This window comes from Halyomorpha halys, unplaced genomic scaffold, assembly GCF_000696795.3.
Source record: "Halyomorpha halys isolate HHAL.00 unplaced genomic scaffold, Hhal_1.1 Scaffold52.1, whole genome shotgun sequence".
In the NCBI taxonomy this organism is placed as follows: domain Eukaryota; kingdom Metazoa; phylum Arthropoda; class Insecta; order Hemiptera; family Pentatomidae; genus Halyomorpha; species Halyomorpha halys.
In genome coordinates this window covers 1540012-1558603 of record NW_027104988.1, presented here as the reverse complement: position 1 = coordinate 1558603, position 18592 = coordinate 1540012, and the positions used below count along the sequence as shown (strand labels likewise).

The 18592-nt window shown below is 29.3% G+C and overlaps 2 protein-coding genes across 2 annotated transcripts in view; one reads left to right on the top strand and one right to left on the bottom strand.

Moving 5' to 3' along the window:
• LOC106691705 (nuclear FMR1 interacting protein 1) overlaps nt 1-9858 on the bottom strand; it is a 21248-nt gene extending 11390 nt beyond the window's left edge. Inside the window, exons 1-6 of the mRNA XM_067047178.1 lie at nt 9164-9858; nt 3618-3844; nt 950-1080; nt 743-856; nt 496-657; nt 138-418 (exon numbers count right to left, since the gene is read on the bottom strand). Coding sequence (XP_066903279.1) covers nt 138-418; nt 496-657; nt 743-856; nt 950-1080; nt 3618-3844; nt 9164-9616 — 1368 coding nt within the window. The 5' untranslated portion in view covers nt 9617-9858. The remainder of the gene's footprint in view (nt 1-137; nt 419-495; nt 658-742; nt 857-949; nt 1081-3617; nt 3845-9163) is intronic.
• Nucleotides 9859-9954: 96 nt separating this feature from the next.
• Tmem18 (transmembrane protein 18) lies at nt 9955-17877 on the top strand. The gene is made up of 5 exons (XM_014437571.2): nt 9955-10173; nt 11233-11350; nt 16187-16241; nt 16371-16464; nt 17176-17877. Exons 1-5 carry the CDS (start codon nt 10120-10122, stop codon nt 17308-17310), a joined length of 456 nt encoding a protein of 151 aa, XP_014293057.1. The 5' UTR covers nt 9955-10119; the 3' UTR covers nt 17311-17877.
• The last annotated feature ends 715 nt before the right edge of the window (nt 17878-18592 follow it).

Genomic DNA, 18592 nt, shown 5'->3' with positions numbered 1-18592 from the left:
AATATTTTTTTTAGTAAATCATCAGAGAATTTTAGATTTGATTAGATGCTAATTAGATTTAGATTAACTACATTTCATGTTCTGGTTTAACCAGAAGTTTTGATCCACCCAAATCATAATTTAAAAAATGAACTCACTTTTTCAAGTAGTGTAAGAGGTTTCTTCCTCAAGGAAGGCTGCCATTTCATCACATTTGATTTAGGTTTGAATTGATGTTTAGGATGATTTTTTTTCCTCTTTGAAAACTTATCGTTGAATTTGTTATGCTCTAAATTCATTTCACAATCTGAAACTACATCACTTTGTCGGACAATTTTTTCTTCCTCAGGAGGCTCATTATCACTGTCACCACACCTGTCTTCTAAAGATTTGTCTTCAACAGATTCCATCTTGTCAGAAATGATTACTTCAGAATCACCTATAAAATTAAATTAAAAATAAATCAAAAGGGGAACAAAAATAACAAGAGACATTAAGTATATAAAAATATATTACTTTCATCAGAAGCATAGGTACTGCTTAAATTCATTAAAATGTTACTTATGGCAGCAGATTTTACAACTCCTTTACTATCAGAAATCCATTCTTCATCACTTATGTTGATATTATGATCCTCTTCATCATTTTTAGCATCTCCAATGTCATTTGGGAGGGAAGCTATCAACATTATTTTTATTAATAAAAGTATAAATATATAGAACAGATAATAATACAGAACAACCATATTACGTATTATACTAACCAGTACTGAGAAACTGAGGGTTATACCCATTCACTTTATTAATTGGATTATTTTTGGAATTGTTAAATTTATTTCTTTTCCTTTTATTATTGATTTTTTTCTCCTCAGCTTTACCTGAAAAGTTTTAATCAATTTATGTATTTAGCTATGCCATAACTAGTTTAACTTCCTGGGATACAATAACAATTATTTATTTGGAAACTATACCTTTTTCATTGTAGTGCATAGCTTGATTTCTTTTAAATGATTTCATATTTTGTTCTATATTTTCTCCTCTTTCTTCCATTTCTTTTCGTTCAGCTAACTTCTTTTCAATATTTTCTTTTGTTGGAAAATTCCTTTTAGAACAAAAATATTATTATTGATATGGAAATACAATAGGAAAAAACAATAAATATGTGTGTAAGTTAGCAGAGAGAGAAATGTTTTATTTATCCATGCTGCCTACATACATCGGGTTGCTACATTATAAAGCCTACTGATCAATCCGTGATCAGACACATATATATTGCATATATTCACATGATATAATAAAAAAGAAAGAAAACAGCCCCCCCCCACAGTTTCCTTTTACAATAAATTCCAGTATACACACTAAATACAAATATTTCAATTCATTCCCTTTCTTGTCCCTTCCATTTCACAATTTTTATTTCATTTGATCGACAATATTACTCTCCCAAATTCACCCTCTCAGATCCTCTCCAGTGCCTCATTTAAAAAAATTCACTAATAGACAGCAATGTGAGATCAAACCAGAGAAATAATAGTCACAGCAGTAGATCAGTTTACAGAAAAACTAACGAATAAATACATTTTACTAAAACAAAACTAATACATAGATTTTAAGGAAAATATAATACAAAGTTGGTTAAAAGAAATACTTGAATGGATAAATAAGTTTTAAAAAATAAATAAATAAAACAATAAAATCAGTCTCCAGAAGAACTAAGGAACAGATTCTAACAAACAATTTGATCAAAATTTTTAGTGCAGTTGGTGTACCAACAATTGTTGTACAATATAAAAAATTCAGAATACTGCGCATATCACACAACTTTCCCTTACTAAAAAAATTTTGTATTTTAAGGCTTTTCGAGGTGAAAATAACTAATAAAACTTTCCGCCAGGAATACAATAGTTTAAATAAAGATAATGAAGCTGTGTATACATCAATGAGATAGGGCACTCTTAGCTATTTCCAATTCGAACTCCTGCATCTAATTTTCCTTTAATTATATATTTAATTTATATATAAGAAGATGGTCAGGGTTGCGGTCAAAAGTGAAACAAAAATAGTTTATAACTATTTATTTTCCGACGTTTCGCCCAACTTTGCAGGGCTGCTCAAATGAATCGGTTGAACAGGTATATATTTAATTAGGTATATATTTAATTCTTTAATATTTTGTATTTATCCATTGCTTCTTATTACTAACAATGAGAACTGGTTATTTATTTCAAATAAGCAAAATAAAAGCAACTTAAGAAAAGGATTATTTTAAAAATTTGTCATTTAAGTCCTGTTATACTATTTTAAAGAGGATAAGACCTAGCCAATATTTGAGATATACTTAATTGTACATTAATAAAGACTTAATTCAAAATCATTAGTTTTGAGGAGTACATAAGTGGCACTTATGTCTGGTTGATTACAATGAAAAAGTTCCTGTAACGTCACAGGCATACATCAGGCCTAAATAAGTAATTTAAGTTTCATATGATTTTTCCTTTTTGACCTTGGCTGTTCAAATTACATACACAGAAGACTGTTTTGTGAGACTTGGTTATTTGGACTCAGGGGATCTCAAACCGGGTATATCTGTCGCAAATCCAACTACACAATTTTGCATGATCGCAATACTTCCCATTACTATTATTCCCTAAAAAGATAAGTGTGGGTCATTTGAAGCCGAGCGAGTTAAAGTGCCAACTTTAACTGACTCATGACTGTAGCCAGTAAAATGAATCAGTTATTTGCAAACATATCTATCTTTTTCCAAAGATGAGTTTACCATCCATTTACGGATTAGGACAAGCCAGAAGTCGAGTTCACTACATATCACTTTTAGGGTACATTTAAATTAAATCATCCTTGTAAACATATTTTCATCTAGTTCTGTGATTTCACCAATGTATCATTTAATCATTTGTTAACTGTATTATGAAAAATATCTTCTGCCAGAATAAATGGAAAAATGTTTATAGCCATGTTGCCAATGATAAACTTTCAAGTGCATTAATTCATGAACTAAAGGCAAGTGTAGCAATAATAAGTGACCGAGTCAAAAGATGTTGGTAAGGGAAACCAAGGGTTTTGAGGTAAACTTTTGGAAATTTGTTAATGATATAGAGAAAAGAGGAAGAACAAAATCATTAGAGGTGCAGAAATCACTTAAGAATAAATGAGAACTATTTCACATATTTGCTCAAAAAGCAACTCTATTCATTTAAAAAAAATAATAATAAAAAAAGGCTTGCTTCCAAGAAGCTTTAAATCCCCTGAAAAACTTCCTCTAGATTTTAAATTAAGAGTTTAGCTAGTTTCAAAACAGGATCATTAAACCTACACTAAATACTGGACCACCAAGCTGTTAATCAGTAATGCTTAAGGGACTGTTCTGTTTGATGGCGTAAAACTTCCCTGGTTGCTTAAGGGACCGTTTACCATGTTTTATAGTCATTTTAATAAGTGAATCAATTGAACATAATGTAAACCAGACTCATGATTAACTCTTTTGGAAATATAAAAATGTATTTATCCAAGTACTAGTTTACGATGAAATTCTAGAACTAGCTCATCTACAATGAAAAGTTTATAATTAATGGAAAGTATTTGTTATATTAAGTATGCATATTTTCTATAATTACATACCTTCTCCTCTCTTCCCTCCATTTTTCAATATCTTCTTTATTGCTTGATTTAACGATTTTATCAAACATACCAGACTCATGCTGAAGCTTGATATGTAAAGTAACAATTTTTGGGGCACCTCTGAAGGAACAACCTTCAAAATGGCAAGTTATATGCTCAGATAAATGCACTTCAAGTTCTTCAGGAGTCATCCAGCTACGATCGCATACCTCACAGTAATATTCTCCCTAACAAACAGAACATCGTACAAAATTCAGATTAGTAAAGGTTCAAAAATAATATTTTATTACAAATTACTTATATTGTAATGTGAAATAACCAGCTATAAATATGTATTTATTTTATTATTATCATAAGTAAAAATCAAGGTAGAATCAAATCACATGGAAAAACAAAAACAATTGAAATAAAAATAAAATGTAAGGCATTTGAATGTTAAATTTGTCATCACAGATGATATTATATTTACAAAACAAATAAAATAAAGTAACAGTAGGCTCATACTAAATGAATAAACAGGACTTAGTCCCATGAATTACTGAGGACAATTCAAATTTGTATCTAATAAAGAAAAAACTTAGGGAATTTTTAAAAACTTTTTATAAGTAATTCCAGAAAAAAAACATTTCATTAAAATAAAGAAAACACTAAGATTAAGAAACGAAGGGATTTACTTACATGCATTAATAAATATAGATTGCCACTTTTTCTGTGGAGACTTTAGATAAGACTTTAATGAAAACTTACTGGTCTGAAGAGACGTGAGTAAGAAAAGTTACTCAGTTTGCATCCAAAATCCACCGTCCTTTCAACTCCATAAAGTCACAGATTGAATCTGTGCATGCAATAATGGCTGCTTATTGAGATTTTACAGTGGCAAGCAATCAAGGACTACCAATAACAATGAATGCCTTGGGACAATTTTGAATTAGTCAATGAGATAATTAAGTAAATGAATAAACTATGGACAGTGGACAATTTTTGAACAATATTTTATTGCAATTAATTAGAAGCACACATTTATTGAATATGTATATGTAATATATAAATATTAAATATAAAGCTACTAAAATGAAAAAAAGAAAGTAGCTTACAACACAATTTGATGAAATTAATAAAAAAAACAGTGCTACAAAAAGTTACTAATTGTGGTTTCTACAAATTCTTATGTCCATTTATGAAAAAAAAAAAATTTAATTCGACAGTTATATTAAGCAATAATAGTTCTTTAAAATGATTTAAGGTAAAACAACTGATTGAAAATAACTTTAATGGAACTTCACAAAATACATATATTATGAATTTCAAGTCCCAAAAGATTCTAAGTTTAATTTTTTAATTTTAATTTTTATAACTAGCTATATTTCACAATATACATATATGCATAATTAAAGGTATAACATTATAAAAATCATTTAATTAAAAGAATTGATTATGTAAAGTACACATAAATTTTCATAACAAGAAAAAATATTTTTTTTCTATCTGCTCATGACTTTGAGAAAAATAATAAAGAGAAAGTATTTAAATAAAATTAATAAATATAAATATATATAAAATTTGAACTGGTACTATATACTCTATATGTACAAATATTTAATTGTTTCTTTTTTGAAATTAAATTCATTCAAGAAACTTAATTGAAGTTTTCGAAATATTTAACAACTTTACAGTTTAAAGACTAATAGAGCCTCACTTCTGTTCTCTAGTTCCATTCTTTTCTTCTGCCTTATCATCAACCTTAAAAAAAAGGAAAACAATTAATTGAAAAAGAGAGCTGGTTTATTATATTTTTGAACTGTAAAACTAAACTATTATAAGCAAAGTAATGAAATAAATTGTGGCGTTATAATACATTGTTGAACCATTAGTGTTGCATTTCCAAGTCAAATAAATCTTTTTTTAAATTAATTGTAACATTTTTCATTCCAAATTTAACTTTTTTTATTTCAACTGAAACCTTTTCTATTTGAAATATTGTCTTTTATAACTGAATGCAACTTTTTGATTATTATTTTGATATGTTATTCTTCATTATTTTCAAATTGGCAATTTGATTTTCCACTACGCATCTGCATTTCGATTTAATGTTATTGTTGAAGTTTTATTTGATATAAGGATCGTTTATTGCGGTTTCAAATTGTTTATTTTTTTCATTGACTTTGGAAGTGTAGTCTAGACTCTTAATCTAGTTTTCAAGTAATAATAAGGTTGTTCAAATTTGGTATAAAATACTGGTAATTATTTTAATGTATACGGCCACTTATTAATAATTAGAGCTGAACTTAACCACAAAATATAGACAGTGAAAAAATCTCTTTTTAAATTCGGTCAAAATTTTAATTTTAATTACCATTAATACATCTGAATTCTGAACACAGAATCTAAATTTGATTTGTAAGATATTCAACATCTAAGAAGGCAATTTTTCATCAGGATATGGATACGACAGCAGGCTCATAAGCTGTCCACTCAAGAATAGTATATGAAATGCTACAAAGGAAATAGAGCCAATAGGATATTATGATAGAAGACTGAATTAGGAAAAAGGTTGATCACTCAAGGTACGAGGAATGTGGAGGGTATTAGAGGAGAGGAGATGAAACTGGTTGAAGAATTAAAGAAAGACCAAATTTATATAGCAGGTCTAACAGAGACAAAAAAAGAAGAGAAAAACAGAGGAACAAATTGGAGAATATGTTTTTCTGTTCTCAGGAACATGCAAGGAGCAAAATAGGTATCATAGTGCATAAAATCTAATGTGCAAGCTTTCTGATTTAGAGAGTCATAAGCAAAAGGACCATTATGACCATGCAATTAAAAGTGGAGCACAAAGAATATTCACAATTTATTATATATGATCCCAATGACAATGCAAATTTCAGAGATAAAGAAATTTTCTTTGAAGACCTACAGAAGATAGAAGATGACACCAGAAAAAAACTTATTTATTACAGACCTCACCAGTAGATTATGGCAAAGAGAACAGATGGAATGGGTTGACTGGAACACATGGAGAAAATTTCAGAAATGATAGGGAGAAAATATTTTAGACTTCCACTTAGCGAATGGCATGAAAGTTGCGAACACAATTTTTTCTCTCACAAGGAAATTAATCAAATCATGAGAGCCAAATCCTTCAGCAATGAAAAATTGATTATAGATTGCTTAATGATCCAAAAAGAATAAAGAAAACAAGGAATTTTATAGTCAAGAGAGCAGCAAAACTTGAAACATATGGTTCAGGAATATCCATATAATAAAAGATAAAGATCAAGCCCCACCAGTCTTTAAGCTCAAATCTGATCTAAAGCGTTATCAAATCAAGGGTCTGAAATGTATAAATCTGCTGTAGGAAGAAAAACTTCTAAAAATAAATACCACTAAGACTCTAATGATATTGAAAACACCTAGAAAGCAATAAAAAATGGAAATAAACTAAAAAAAGAAGCTCTGGAAACACTACCTTCAAACAAAAAATATTAGGTACTAAAGTAGATGCAAATGAAACAATACAAAAATTTGAAATGTGCATACTATTTAAGAGTGTGACAAGTAAATGATAATTTAGGTATATAATATATTACACAAAATCAATATTACGTTTTCTAATTTACTCACATTACTATCAGGTTGGCTTCCAATGTATTCCATTTTTGCAGCTAATGCCATTGAGTTAACTTTTTTTTGTTGGTCATTGTATAGGTCAACATCTGAGGAACTTTTCGTTTCATCTGATTTTTTCCTTAAACCATTCAGCTTTTCAATTTCAGCTTTGATGCTATCATTTATCCAAGGCCCATTTAAAATATCTTCTTCCTCTTTCTTAACTTCTTCATTTGCTTTAGCAGTTTCCTATTATAATCCATTTTCAGAATAAAAATAATTCTAAAGATACAGCAGACTAAATATTAGAAAAATAAAGAAGTAATAATTCTATTAATAATTTAGCAAAATTATAAAAAATATGCATGTTTTCTATAAAACCTGACCTTCCAGACATATAAATATTCAATAACTTTTTATGCTTTAAAGGGGTCGATTGAACAACACATAAATATTATAATTTATAACTCTAAAATGGTGGATTCAATTCAATTAAGTTCATAATTTTTCTCTCTAGTCCCTAATCAAAAGAAAACCATAAGTTATTATTATTATTTTTTTTTTTTATCATAATTTGTAAATCCACACCTGTTATCACTCAGCTTGGGAAAATAAGCAGGTGCTATTGGATAAGGATATTAGTCGGTACAATTTAAAGACATAAGAGAGGTTAGCACTTATTCTGAACTAAAACTATCTTTAAAACATGCTTGTTTTTAAGAAGTGTAACTATTTTGGTTACTAGTGGAATAAAATAAAATTGTTTTTGTTTCTGTTGTTTATGATTAGTTTCTTGGCCCGGGTATCACGCATCAATATAAAAAACATGTATATAAACATACGTCATGTAATAAATGATTCACAACAATATTCCCTACAAATGTTGATACAGTTAAACTTTAAATTGGGAGTAAAAAGTTGATGAAGTTATTAATTGGACACTAAAATTTGAAAAAACAACACTTTATTTACATATTTAACAAATATCCAAAATGAGTTGTTTTAGTCGACCAGCCGTCACCAGATTGGTGATTGGTAAGGCTCTCAAAATTGGGTCTAGAAATATTTGGTACTATAACCGAGATGGTTATAAATGATATCCAGTGTAAATACAACGGGTGAACCACAAGGATAAAGTTGATCACCAAACAAAAAAATTGATACCAGGTCTCATTTACAACTAATTTTCATCTTCCTCATAATTATGGGCCAAATTAGACCACTTTGAAATTTAGAAATATCTAGGAAAATACATTCACGCATTCGTAAGCGATGTTGTATAGCTAATTTTCTTGGATTGTGGCACATCAAAAAAGTTTTGATTTTATTTATTGTTAGATGTAATCTAAAGATAATACCGTAGGATGGGGTTACTTACTTTACTAAGGTCGTCCTTGCTTTCAATTCTATTTTCCTGATCTCTATAATGGACCATCTATATTATCTAAGAATTTAATTATCCCAGGTAATTAATTACAACCAACATTAACTCGGTTAATCAATACTCTGCAGTATTGAAAATGTCATTATGTATATTCCACATACAAATTCAGAATTAAAACATTGCCTCTATTAACACAGAAAGGTATCAGAAAAAGAATAATTCTGTCATGACAGTCATTACTCTGTTCACATAGTCAGTACAGAAAAGATATTGTTAGTTGAACAATATAAGCAAAATCTAACCTTAAATCATCAGAACCACTACAGAAAACACTTTCCATACTCAACTACAATGGAATGTTTAGTAAATGGCTATAGAAACAAATCAGAGTAGTATAGGTTCCACCTAAAATAAAACTAGGTTGATCAGTAAAGTAGCTCAGCAATGATTTCATAACATAGACGAGTATAAAACAGATTGAATAAGCTACAACCCAAATTATTAGATATATTCTGGTTATTTCACAGTTACTAAAGTGAAGTTTTCATAAACTTACCTCAGGTTTGTTCTGAGAGGTGGTAGGAACTCCTTTTTTATTTCTACGATTCTTCGCTTTTTTAATTCCCTTTCCAAGTTTCTTTCCTGGGCCCATCCTGGGTCCCATACCTCTACCCCTCAAGAACGGTAGCGGTCTTGGAGGCATGACAGGTGCCTGAAGCAGTGGCATTGGTGGTGGTGGTCGGCCAGGGCGACCCCTTAAAGGCATGTGTGGTGGAGGAGGCATTGGAGGTCCATGATGTGGTGGTAGTCGCATTGGAGGTGGAGGTGGTGGACCATAATCATACCCTATAGGACCTCTAGCAGGAGGTGGTATAGGAGGTCCAGGTGGTCTTCTCATGTAAGCTGGTGGAGGTCCAAATAGTGGTAGCTCACCGGGTGGAAATAAAGGTCTAGGCTTTGACCTTCCCCTATTGCTACTGTTCATACCACCACGTGCCAACTTCACCATTTCGCAAATACTCTTTAATAAACTTCAATGAGTAACTTAAGGAACAAATACAAATACACACTAAGGAACTTAAATTCACAAAACAAAAGAACTGACGCCTTTAGTTATCGACCTTGATACAAGATGGCTAGCCTAAGCCTCTTGAATCACTTAAAATTTGCAAAATTAATTTTCCAAAACATTTATCCCTCTTTCATTTAAATGAGAGTATGTACGATTTGAATTACCCAAATTTAAATAGAATGTTAATTATAATGAAAAGGTAAATATAAAGTATCATCTTTAGTTTTGCCAAATGTTATCAGAAATTTGCATATTGGATTCATCAACACATGTTTCGGGTTATATTTCGTCCAAGGTTTTAGTTTAAGTTGATGTGTTCTACTGTTGTCAGATTGAAATGGTTCATCTCACTGCCAAGAAGGATAGTTTCTGAACGTTGTGATAATTTTATTACGTTATTGTTTTATTGGGAATGAAATTCTTTTTTATATTCGATAAATATGTTTCAAACGACTAGCTCTGCAGATTTTAATTTATGGACAATTCTTTCTGATGTAAGTTTTATAGTTAAAAATTTGTTTGGACTAAATCCACGGCCTATATGTGCTGAAAACAGATACAGTTTTATTAGTTTTTATGTTTTGTTGAATTTAATTGTACTGTCAAAATTTTTATTATTTTTAATTGAAAAAATATTTGAATAAAGTGAATCCAGTTAATATATCATGTCTTTTTCGGATAATATGATAGTTTCTGAGTTTTATGAAAATGTTTAGAAACATTAAATATTTCTGTTTATTTTATTAACAGAAGTCGACTATTGCCCAAGAGTTACAATATCACAAAGTTGTTAATAAATTTTGCAATTTGATCTTACCATAATTTCTCTTAGTACATTTTCATAGATGTAATAATGTTCATGTTTTCTTTGATGAAAACAGTATAGTTTATTCAGATTTCTTTTTTTAATTCTCTGTAAAATTGTACTTGAATTTGCTCTAACAAATTTGAGGTTGTTAATTAGTAAGTAAAACACTTTTTTTCCTAATGGGTAATTAATAAGATGTTAATTGCCCTGTTATCTCTGATAACAGAGGAAGTTATTTTTAGTTACTACTAAATTGATTTCTGTGTTGGAATATTGGATCAATGATGTTTGTCGCTCTTATCTGTTGTATTAAGTTATCTTAAGAGGTGACATTAAAAATTTTATGTTTCTACTGATAATTTACATGCTTATGTGTCGTAAAGTATAATAATTTTAATATTTTGTTACTTTATTTATGTTTTATGCAAAATATGCTATTTTGATGCTTTCAGTTTTAAGTATTTTTTAAAAGATGTTTCTTCTTACTTACATTACAAATTACTATGCTATGTTTCTATGCAACTATGCTCTGTTTCTCATTTCATAAATGTTTTATTAGGCCTATATTTTCTTTTTAATTTCCATTAGAAGTACCGTAGGCTGGGGGTTACTTTCTTAGCAGTAGTACACTTAGTACTTAGTACGTAGTATACATATATATATTTGTGTATTATTATTATACTCGATTTACCTTTGACTTTAATTTTATCCAATTAACTTTTCCTTATTTTTTTATGTATTTCAGATTGACTGGAGAGAACCCTTTGTAATTGGGATAATAATATTTCATATTGCAGTTACTCTTACTGCATTATTGACCCGAAATCATGGCAATTTTCAGTTAGTTTTGTTTTTAGCTTTATGTAAGTTTCTTTGTTTTCATATTATAATTAAAAATTATTATAATTTATTTTAATGGTTAAAGTTTTATATAGGATTTAAATTAAGTATATAATAGTAAAAAAACTAGAGTATTGAACAGCATTTAAATAGGTATTGTTTTAAATCACATGTTAATTTTATACATATTATTTTCTCTGAAAAAAATATATTTGCATTAAATCAGGCTTGGCCATTGTTTACTTATCATCATGATTATTTATAAGGCACTTCTTAAATTAGCAGATATATAATGATGAAGTTTAGATTTTTCATTTTTTTTTTTTCTAATATATTTACAGTACATCGCAAAAGTTTTCATATGCCAAAATAAGTTGAGGAGAAGTTCACAGTGTTTATTTCCAAGTGAACGCTAATATTTATAAAAAAAAAATATATATATATGTGTGTGTGTGTGTGTTTATCATAATGATTTATAAAATTATATTTTAAACAATACACCTCAAATAACTTATTTTTAAATATTTAACAGTGTAACAAATTTTATATGTATATTATATAGAAAAGTGTCTAGCAAAAATTATCATACACAATTTAAATTTTAATGGTAAAATTGTAAACAATTAGATTTATTACTTTGTGGTAAGGCCTTTGCGCTTCTGTACTACCATCAGCCGCCCATGGATTCTACCAGCTTGGATGTCACCTCAGTTGAAATTTTGGCCCATTCTTCTTCCAACTTAATTTTGAGATCAGTGACGTTATTAATAGTATGTTTTTTTCAATTGGCACTCAAGGTGGGCCCACAAGTGCTCAATGGGATTAAGTCTGGGTTCCGAGAAGGGGTTTCCAACACCTTGGGGTCGTTATATAAAAACCATTTTGAGTCAGCATTGCTTTATGATTTAAATCATTGTCTGGATAAAACTTGAAACCATGTTCTATTCCCAGTTTAGCAACTCTTAAATTGGCTCTTAAAATATCAATATACTTTCATGAGTTCTTAATCCCACTAATGAAAACCAAATTACTCACCCCAATTGCTGACATACAGCCCTAGACCATCACACTGCCACCACCATGCTTTACAGTCCCAGTTAAATTTGTTTCATCTAGTGCTTTTCCGGGCTTCCGCCATACAAATGTTCGTCCATCTCATCCTTTAACATTGAACTTGCTCTTGTCCACGAATATAACGTCATTCCAGTAGCCTGGAGCCTTTTATAAATATTCTTTAGCAAATTTAACTCTCTTTATTTCATTTTTCTTACTAATGAAAAGTGTTTTCCGACTTACCCTGGCATTAAATTCATTTCTTTTTAGGATTCGTCAATTGTATCTGGCCTAGCAGATGTCCAGCTCTGTATTAATTTCATTTGTAATTTTCGTGGCTGGCATTTTTGGATCAGCATTAATTGTATGTATAATTAACCTCATCCCGGACTGATAAAATTCTTGGTCGTCCTGATCGGTCCTTATCATTCAATCTTTCATAATTTTTATATTGTTTAATTATTCCCTGAACTGTTAAAAACGGTATATTGGTCACTGCACTGATTTGGCAGTAAGAGTTCCCCTGTTCTCTAAGGTAAATCACTTGTAAATGTTGTTCAATGGAGTTTTTAACTTGGCACTGAGCCATAATTATATAAGTATAAGGCACTGTCTCAGCTCTGACTGATTCCAGCAATCTTAGAAAGAAGGAAGACTAAGAACTAGTTGGTCCTGCAACTCAAGGGTCACGTTAAGGGATTAAAGAAGACCATTCAGATCTGTAATTTCAAGCTGTCTGATAACTATTCCTAGGGTTCAGTTGAATCTGTTTTCTATAAACAGAGTAAATAACTAAAATATAATCAAGATTTCATTGTTTTTAATTATTAAATAAGTTTATTATATTGATTATTGAGGAATATACAAGCATTAAAAAAATTCCCTTTACAATGAATATATGTAACAAAAAGCATATTTTAAAGAATTTGATGAGTGTATGAAAACTTTTGCGATTCACTGTAAATTGGTTTATAATTTATTTATATTGGCTAAACAGCCCTTCCAGTTTCATTGTGCATTTCTATTTACCAGAAAAACGTTTTGGAAATGGTTAATAAGAAGTTTTTAATGGAAATTTAAATAAAAATATAATTTTTAAATACTATTTTATTATAGATTTAAAATTTATTTATATATTTACTGAACCTGATAACTTTATGATTATTTATTCTACTGCAATTATGTTTTCATTGGTTTTAATTTGTCTCGAGATAACACTTACAAGTGGTAGATATTAAATATTATGTATTTCTAAAGATGTGTCCCTGCTGAATAAACAATTGTCAAGTTAAGGTACAAAACTAAAACATTTTGAAGTTACCCAAACATATGTTTTACAAACTGATTCAGCAATATGATTGAACATTTGTCACAAACAATTGATGTTCGGCATGAACAGTAGTATTATTGGGTCAGATTAATGAGTGACTGGTACCTCTATCGCCTACCTTCCATTGCAGCAGCTTAGCTCATCATGGAGAAGCCTTGTCTTTGTAGGTGGTGGCAAATACAGTTGTTTTTATGATGTTATGAGATCAGTGGTGATGATTTGTTGGTCAGTTATTTGTTCGCCAATACAATAATGTCAAATGTAGATTTTACATTTTTTATATTGATGGCAGAACCAGTAATACATAAAGAAAATACTAATTTTCGCCAAGCAGTTAGTGTTCAAATCACCTTTAGTTATAACATTGAGGTTTTTGGCTTCTAGTGATTACTATCATTCATTAATGTATTCATTTGAGGTGTTTGAACATAATATTTCAAAAATAGTTTCCAAGGTTAGCATGGCAATCATGAACTGTTTGAGAGGTTATGTGAAGACATATTCTACACCAGAGGAATGGTAGTTGATTTAATTTTATAATAATTACACAACCAACAGATTAAAACAGTACCAGTACTGCTGATTCTCTCAACTCTGTACCACTACAATCCCTGAAGTGTTGAGGGTTCAGTACTTTCTGAGTTAGTACTGTTTCTTGATCAATGTGTGCAAGGAGGTGATTTGTTCAAGATCACACTCAACCACCAGATTTTTCCCAATTACGGGTCCCAAATACTGTCACAGTCAGATTCTTTAAAGTTGGTTGCACAGCGCCTTACTCACTGAGCTAACCTCTTCTCTCTCCTTCTTTTTTTAATAAATATATTAAATGTGTTTTGTGATGTCAAATTTTTATTATTTATCCTTTTTATTTCTATCCTGTAAAGAGTTTTTTAGGTTGTTTTTTTTTGTTACATTTATCTTGATCCTCCTCTGACAAAAAAAATATCATTCGAGTGCTTAAATATTCCTACTATAGCCCAAATATATAAAAATGCATCCGATAGTTAAATAGATGTATTTTCTAAAGGAACATCGTGTGGTTCACCATTATGCATTGCTGTCTAGAGGTATAGTACATTAAATGTTGCTTGAAACAGGAAGACTCTTCCTGTCTTTGTATAATTTTTTTTTCCCAGTTAAGATGGAGGAATATAATCATCCTGATATTTCTAATCGTGCTGTATTAATTAAAAGCATTTGAAAGTATTTGTTCTTTAAAAGGTGTGTTGTTCTAAAAACTTGTTCTCTGGATGACAAAAGATGTTTCCCCCTATAACAACTATAATGGCCTGGAACATCAGCTTTAAACTAAGAAGGAAAATAAAGAAAACAAGGAATTAATCAAGGAGATTCATCTGCCACTGTCTCGCAATATAAAGGCAAAAAAGAAGAATGGTGAATAATGCTAAAAGCTTTCCATTTAGTTACCTCTACTAATTCTTGTTGTCACTGTAAAAGAATATACAGAAAACCTAAAACCAGAAAGATTAAGATATTTATGTAAGATATATCACAGAGTTAAAAGTTCCATAAAGCAAATTGAAAAAAATTAATACCTAATTCTAGAGGTAAAATGAGATAATTCATTAAATAAAGTTGTCTCACTTCTGGTGCGTATAACAAACCTTTTCGGAACGGACTTCTAGATCCCGACTCATTGGAGTTCATCAATTTATAAAAAAAAAATTGTAAATAACAATTTTATTTTTATTTTTCTTCAAAAGAAGGATTTTTTTAATTTGGTTCTATATTTTTGGAAGATTTATTATTTTTTTTTTTTAAATTTAATTTATGATTTTTTTGTATTTACTTGACATATTTCGACATAGTTTCGATCCGAGCCAGCATTTCTTTTGTTTCTTTTAGTTAAGCTTTCCTATAAAGAGACAGAGTCGATTTGAGGTGGCTTAACAAATGTAGAGGAACATAGTTAAAAGTTTTGGGGTTATTTGATTCACAATAGTTGTACTTCCCCACCTACATTAAAAAGAGGAAGTATGCTCTATCGATTTGTTAAAGATTGTTGGGAAATTTTGTCCTCATACCCAACAAGTTGTTGCTGCAAGACCCCTGATCCCCTGATTGCGCTGTAGTAAATGGAAAACTAATAGCTTTAATAATGAGCCGCTAGAAAACACTCATTTAGTGAATTCTGTGTTGGTTTATTCTATTATTATTATTATTCATTCGATAAATAGACAATAGGAATTACATTAACAAGCACTAAGTCTTAAGTTATTTTATCTTAATTTTTTTTACATTTCAAATTTTATAAATCATTTCTCATATCAGCTTTTATTTATTAATTTTTTTAACTTTCTCTACTTGTATTAATATAAATAATTTCCTTAGGTTGGTACTTACTTGCCTTCCTTTAGACTAGATTTCAGGAATGGTGTTAGTGGTATTGATGATTAGTTATGTATATTTACTTATAAATCATATACTATATTAATTTGGCTACATTTTTCAGTGTTGATGGTTTATTTCTCTGAAAACATCAATGAACTTGCAGCTGAAAATTGGAGGTAAAAATTATAATATTTCTAAATGAATAAAATATGACATTTTTTAATCTCTCAACTTTTGTACGTGGATCTTAGTTCTTATTTCTGCGTTATTCTAATTATTGTTCTTTGTATTTTTTATTTCAACAGCCGGATTTCGAGGCAGCAGTATTTTGATCGGAAGGGTATGTTTATATCACTGATATTTTCTGTACCAATCCTACTGAACTGCATGGTTTTAATGGTAAGACATTTTTTGCCTGTTTAATTGGAATAATCTTATCTATTTTTTACATCAAACTCAATTATATCCTTCATATTTTTGTAATTAACAGGATTAAGAATATTTTCATGATCACAAATAGTTAAGTATATATTTGTGGTGGTCGTGAAAAGCTAGATAAGTTGAATTTCCTAAAAATTAAGTTAACTGGGCTTATACCGTCCTCAGGATGTCTTAAGTTATGTTAAATTAGTTAAGTCTAGTTGCTTTTCATGAGGTAGAAATGCTCAAAGGCAGCTAGACATAACCAGTTTAATACAACTTAGCACATCTTGAGCATGGCTGGAACCTAGCTAACTCAATTTTTAGGCAATTTGACTTATTTAGTTTTCCAAGACTGCCATAGATTTGTTTTTAAGTTATTAGTAATAAGTAAGTAAGTAATAGTAGTATGTTAATAGTAATTCATATAATAAAGAAATAACGATATATATTTTTTTTAAACGATCTTTATAAAAATGTTATTTTAGATGTCTCTGGTTTTAAAGCCTAACCTCTAGATTGTTTAACTGTGGTTTCAATGGAAATTACCACTAACTCTATTTTTATTAAACCTATCGTCATTAATATATACCTTCCAAAATGGTGTATACATACTTAAATGAAAGTTATAATTTATTAATATTTAGTTACCAAAATTATGATTTTTTTTTTTGTTTCTTTCACATAAAGGCAAGCTGGCTTTGGCAGTCAAGTGAATTGATGGTACAATTAAAACGTGCCCAGCTGAAGCAAAATAGAGCTAACTCAAAGAATGGCTCATCTAAACTCACTAATGAAGAAGTGGATAAAAGTAAAACTGATTAAAAAAAGTTGATAACATATTTTCTCACCTCAACATCACCATATTTTATTTCTTATTTTCTTATCATTCTTGTTTTTAATTATTTTTTTAAAGTTGTTAAAATATGCTTCATACTTTTATAAAGTTGTATGACTGTGAATGATTATATGGTTTGTTTTATTTGGTGTTATGTTTTTAGTTTTAGTTTTATGTTTCTAACAAGGTATACTAATTAATGATTAAACAGATTACAATCACTTTAGAATATTTAATAAATTGTAAATGACTGTGTTTTGTAATTATTACATTTGTGATATATTTTTATTAAACATGTAATCAGGTTCACTATTATCTAATGACGTAATCTATTAACATTGTTTTTGTACACGTTAGATACTTGAGTTCATGAAATTAATCAGAAATTGTACTTAAAGATTTTTGGCAAGTTCAATGAATCTCATAAAGTGATGCTTGTTAGTGATATAGTGTAAATATGTATGCCATGTTCATAGTTACCTGTTACGTGTGGATTTGAAGACTGTTAAATACTTTTAAAATATAAATGATTAAAATTATTTTTTCTTGCTCTATTTTCTTTTTATTACTAATTCCTGTTTAGCGCTTTTGTTACATTATTTTTTCCTATTACTTAAACAACCACTACACTATAGTACTCTACTGTAAGTTGTTGCTATTGGTTCATTTTGGAATTTCAGAATTTTAATTGTCATTAATTTAAAAAAATGTCTATTCTTATAGCTTTCTGAGCTCTAAGGTAGCTAATATTTGTTTGTATTGATGAGCATTTAAATTATTTTAAGTTAATACCAATGTTCAATTTTACATCTGATTGAGCTGAGTAAACTGCATTTTTCATTTCGTTGAAGACCGGACTTATGAGTTTACATTGAAATTAACGACTTCACTATTTATATGGCAATTTCCTCCAATGTGCAATAAACATATAACATGATTTATAAGCATATGCTCCAGCAATGAAGCATATCTGCATTAGTTTCTTAGAAATCAAATAACATTCAACAAAGAATATTTATTCTAGAGGAAACAGAAACCACAATTTTAAACATCACAGAGGTGTTCCATTATTTAAGTTCCTTGGAAGTTCCTAAGGTAGTGGATAAAACCAAATTTCATGGGCAAATATGAACAAGCATATATACATAGATAAAAAATGTTAAAAAAGTATATATTTTTTAACATTTTTTATCTATGTATATATGCTTGTTCATATTTGCCCATGAAATTTGGTTTTATCCACTACCTACTATTTTGTGACAAAGTATT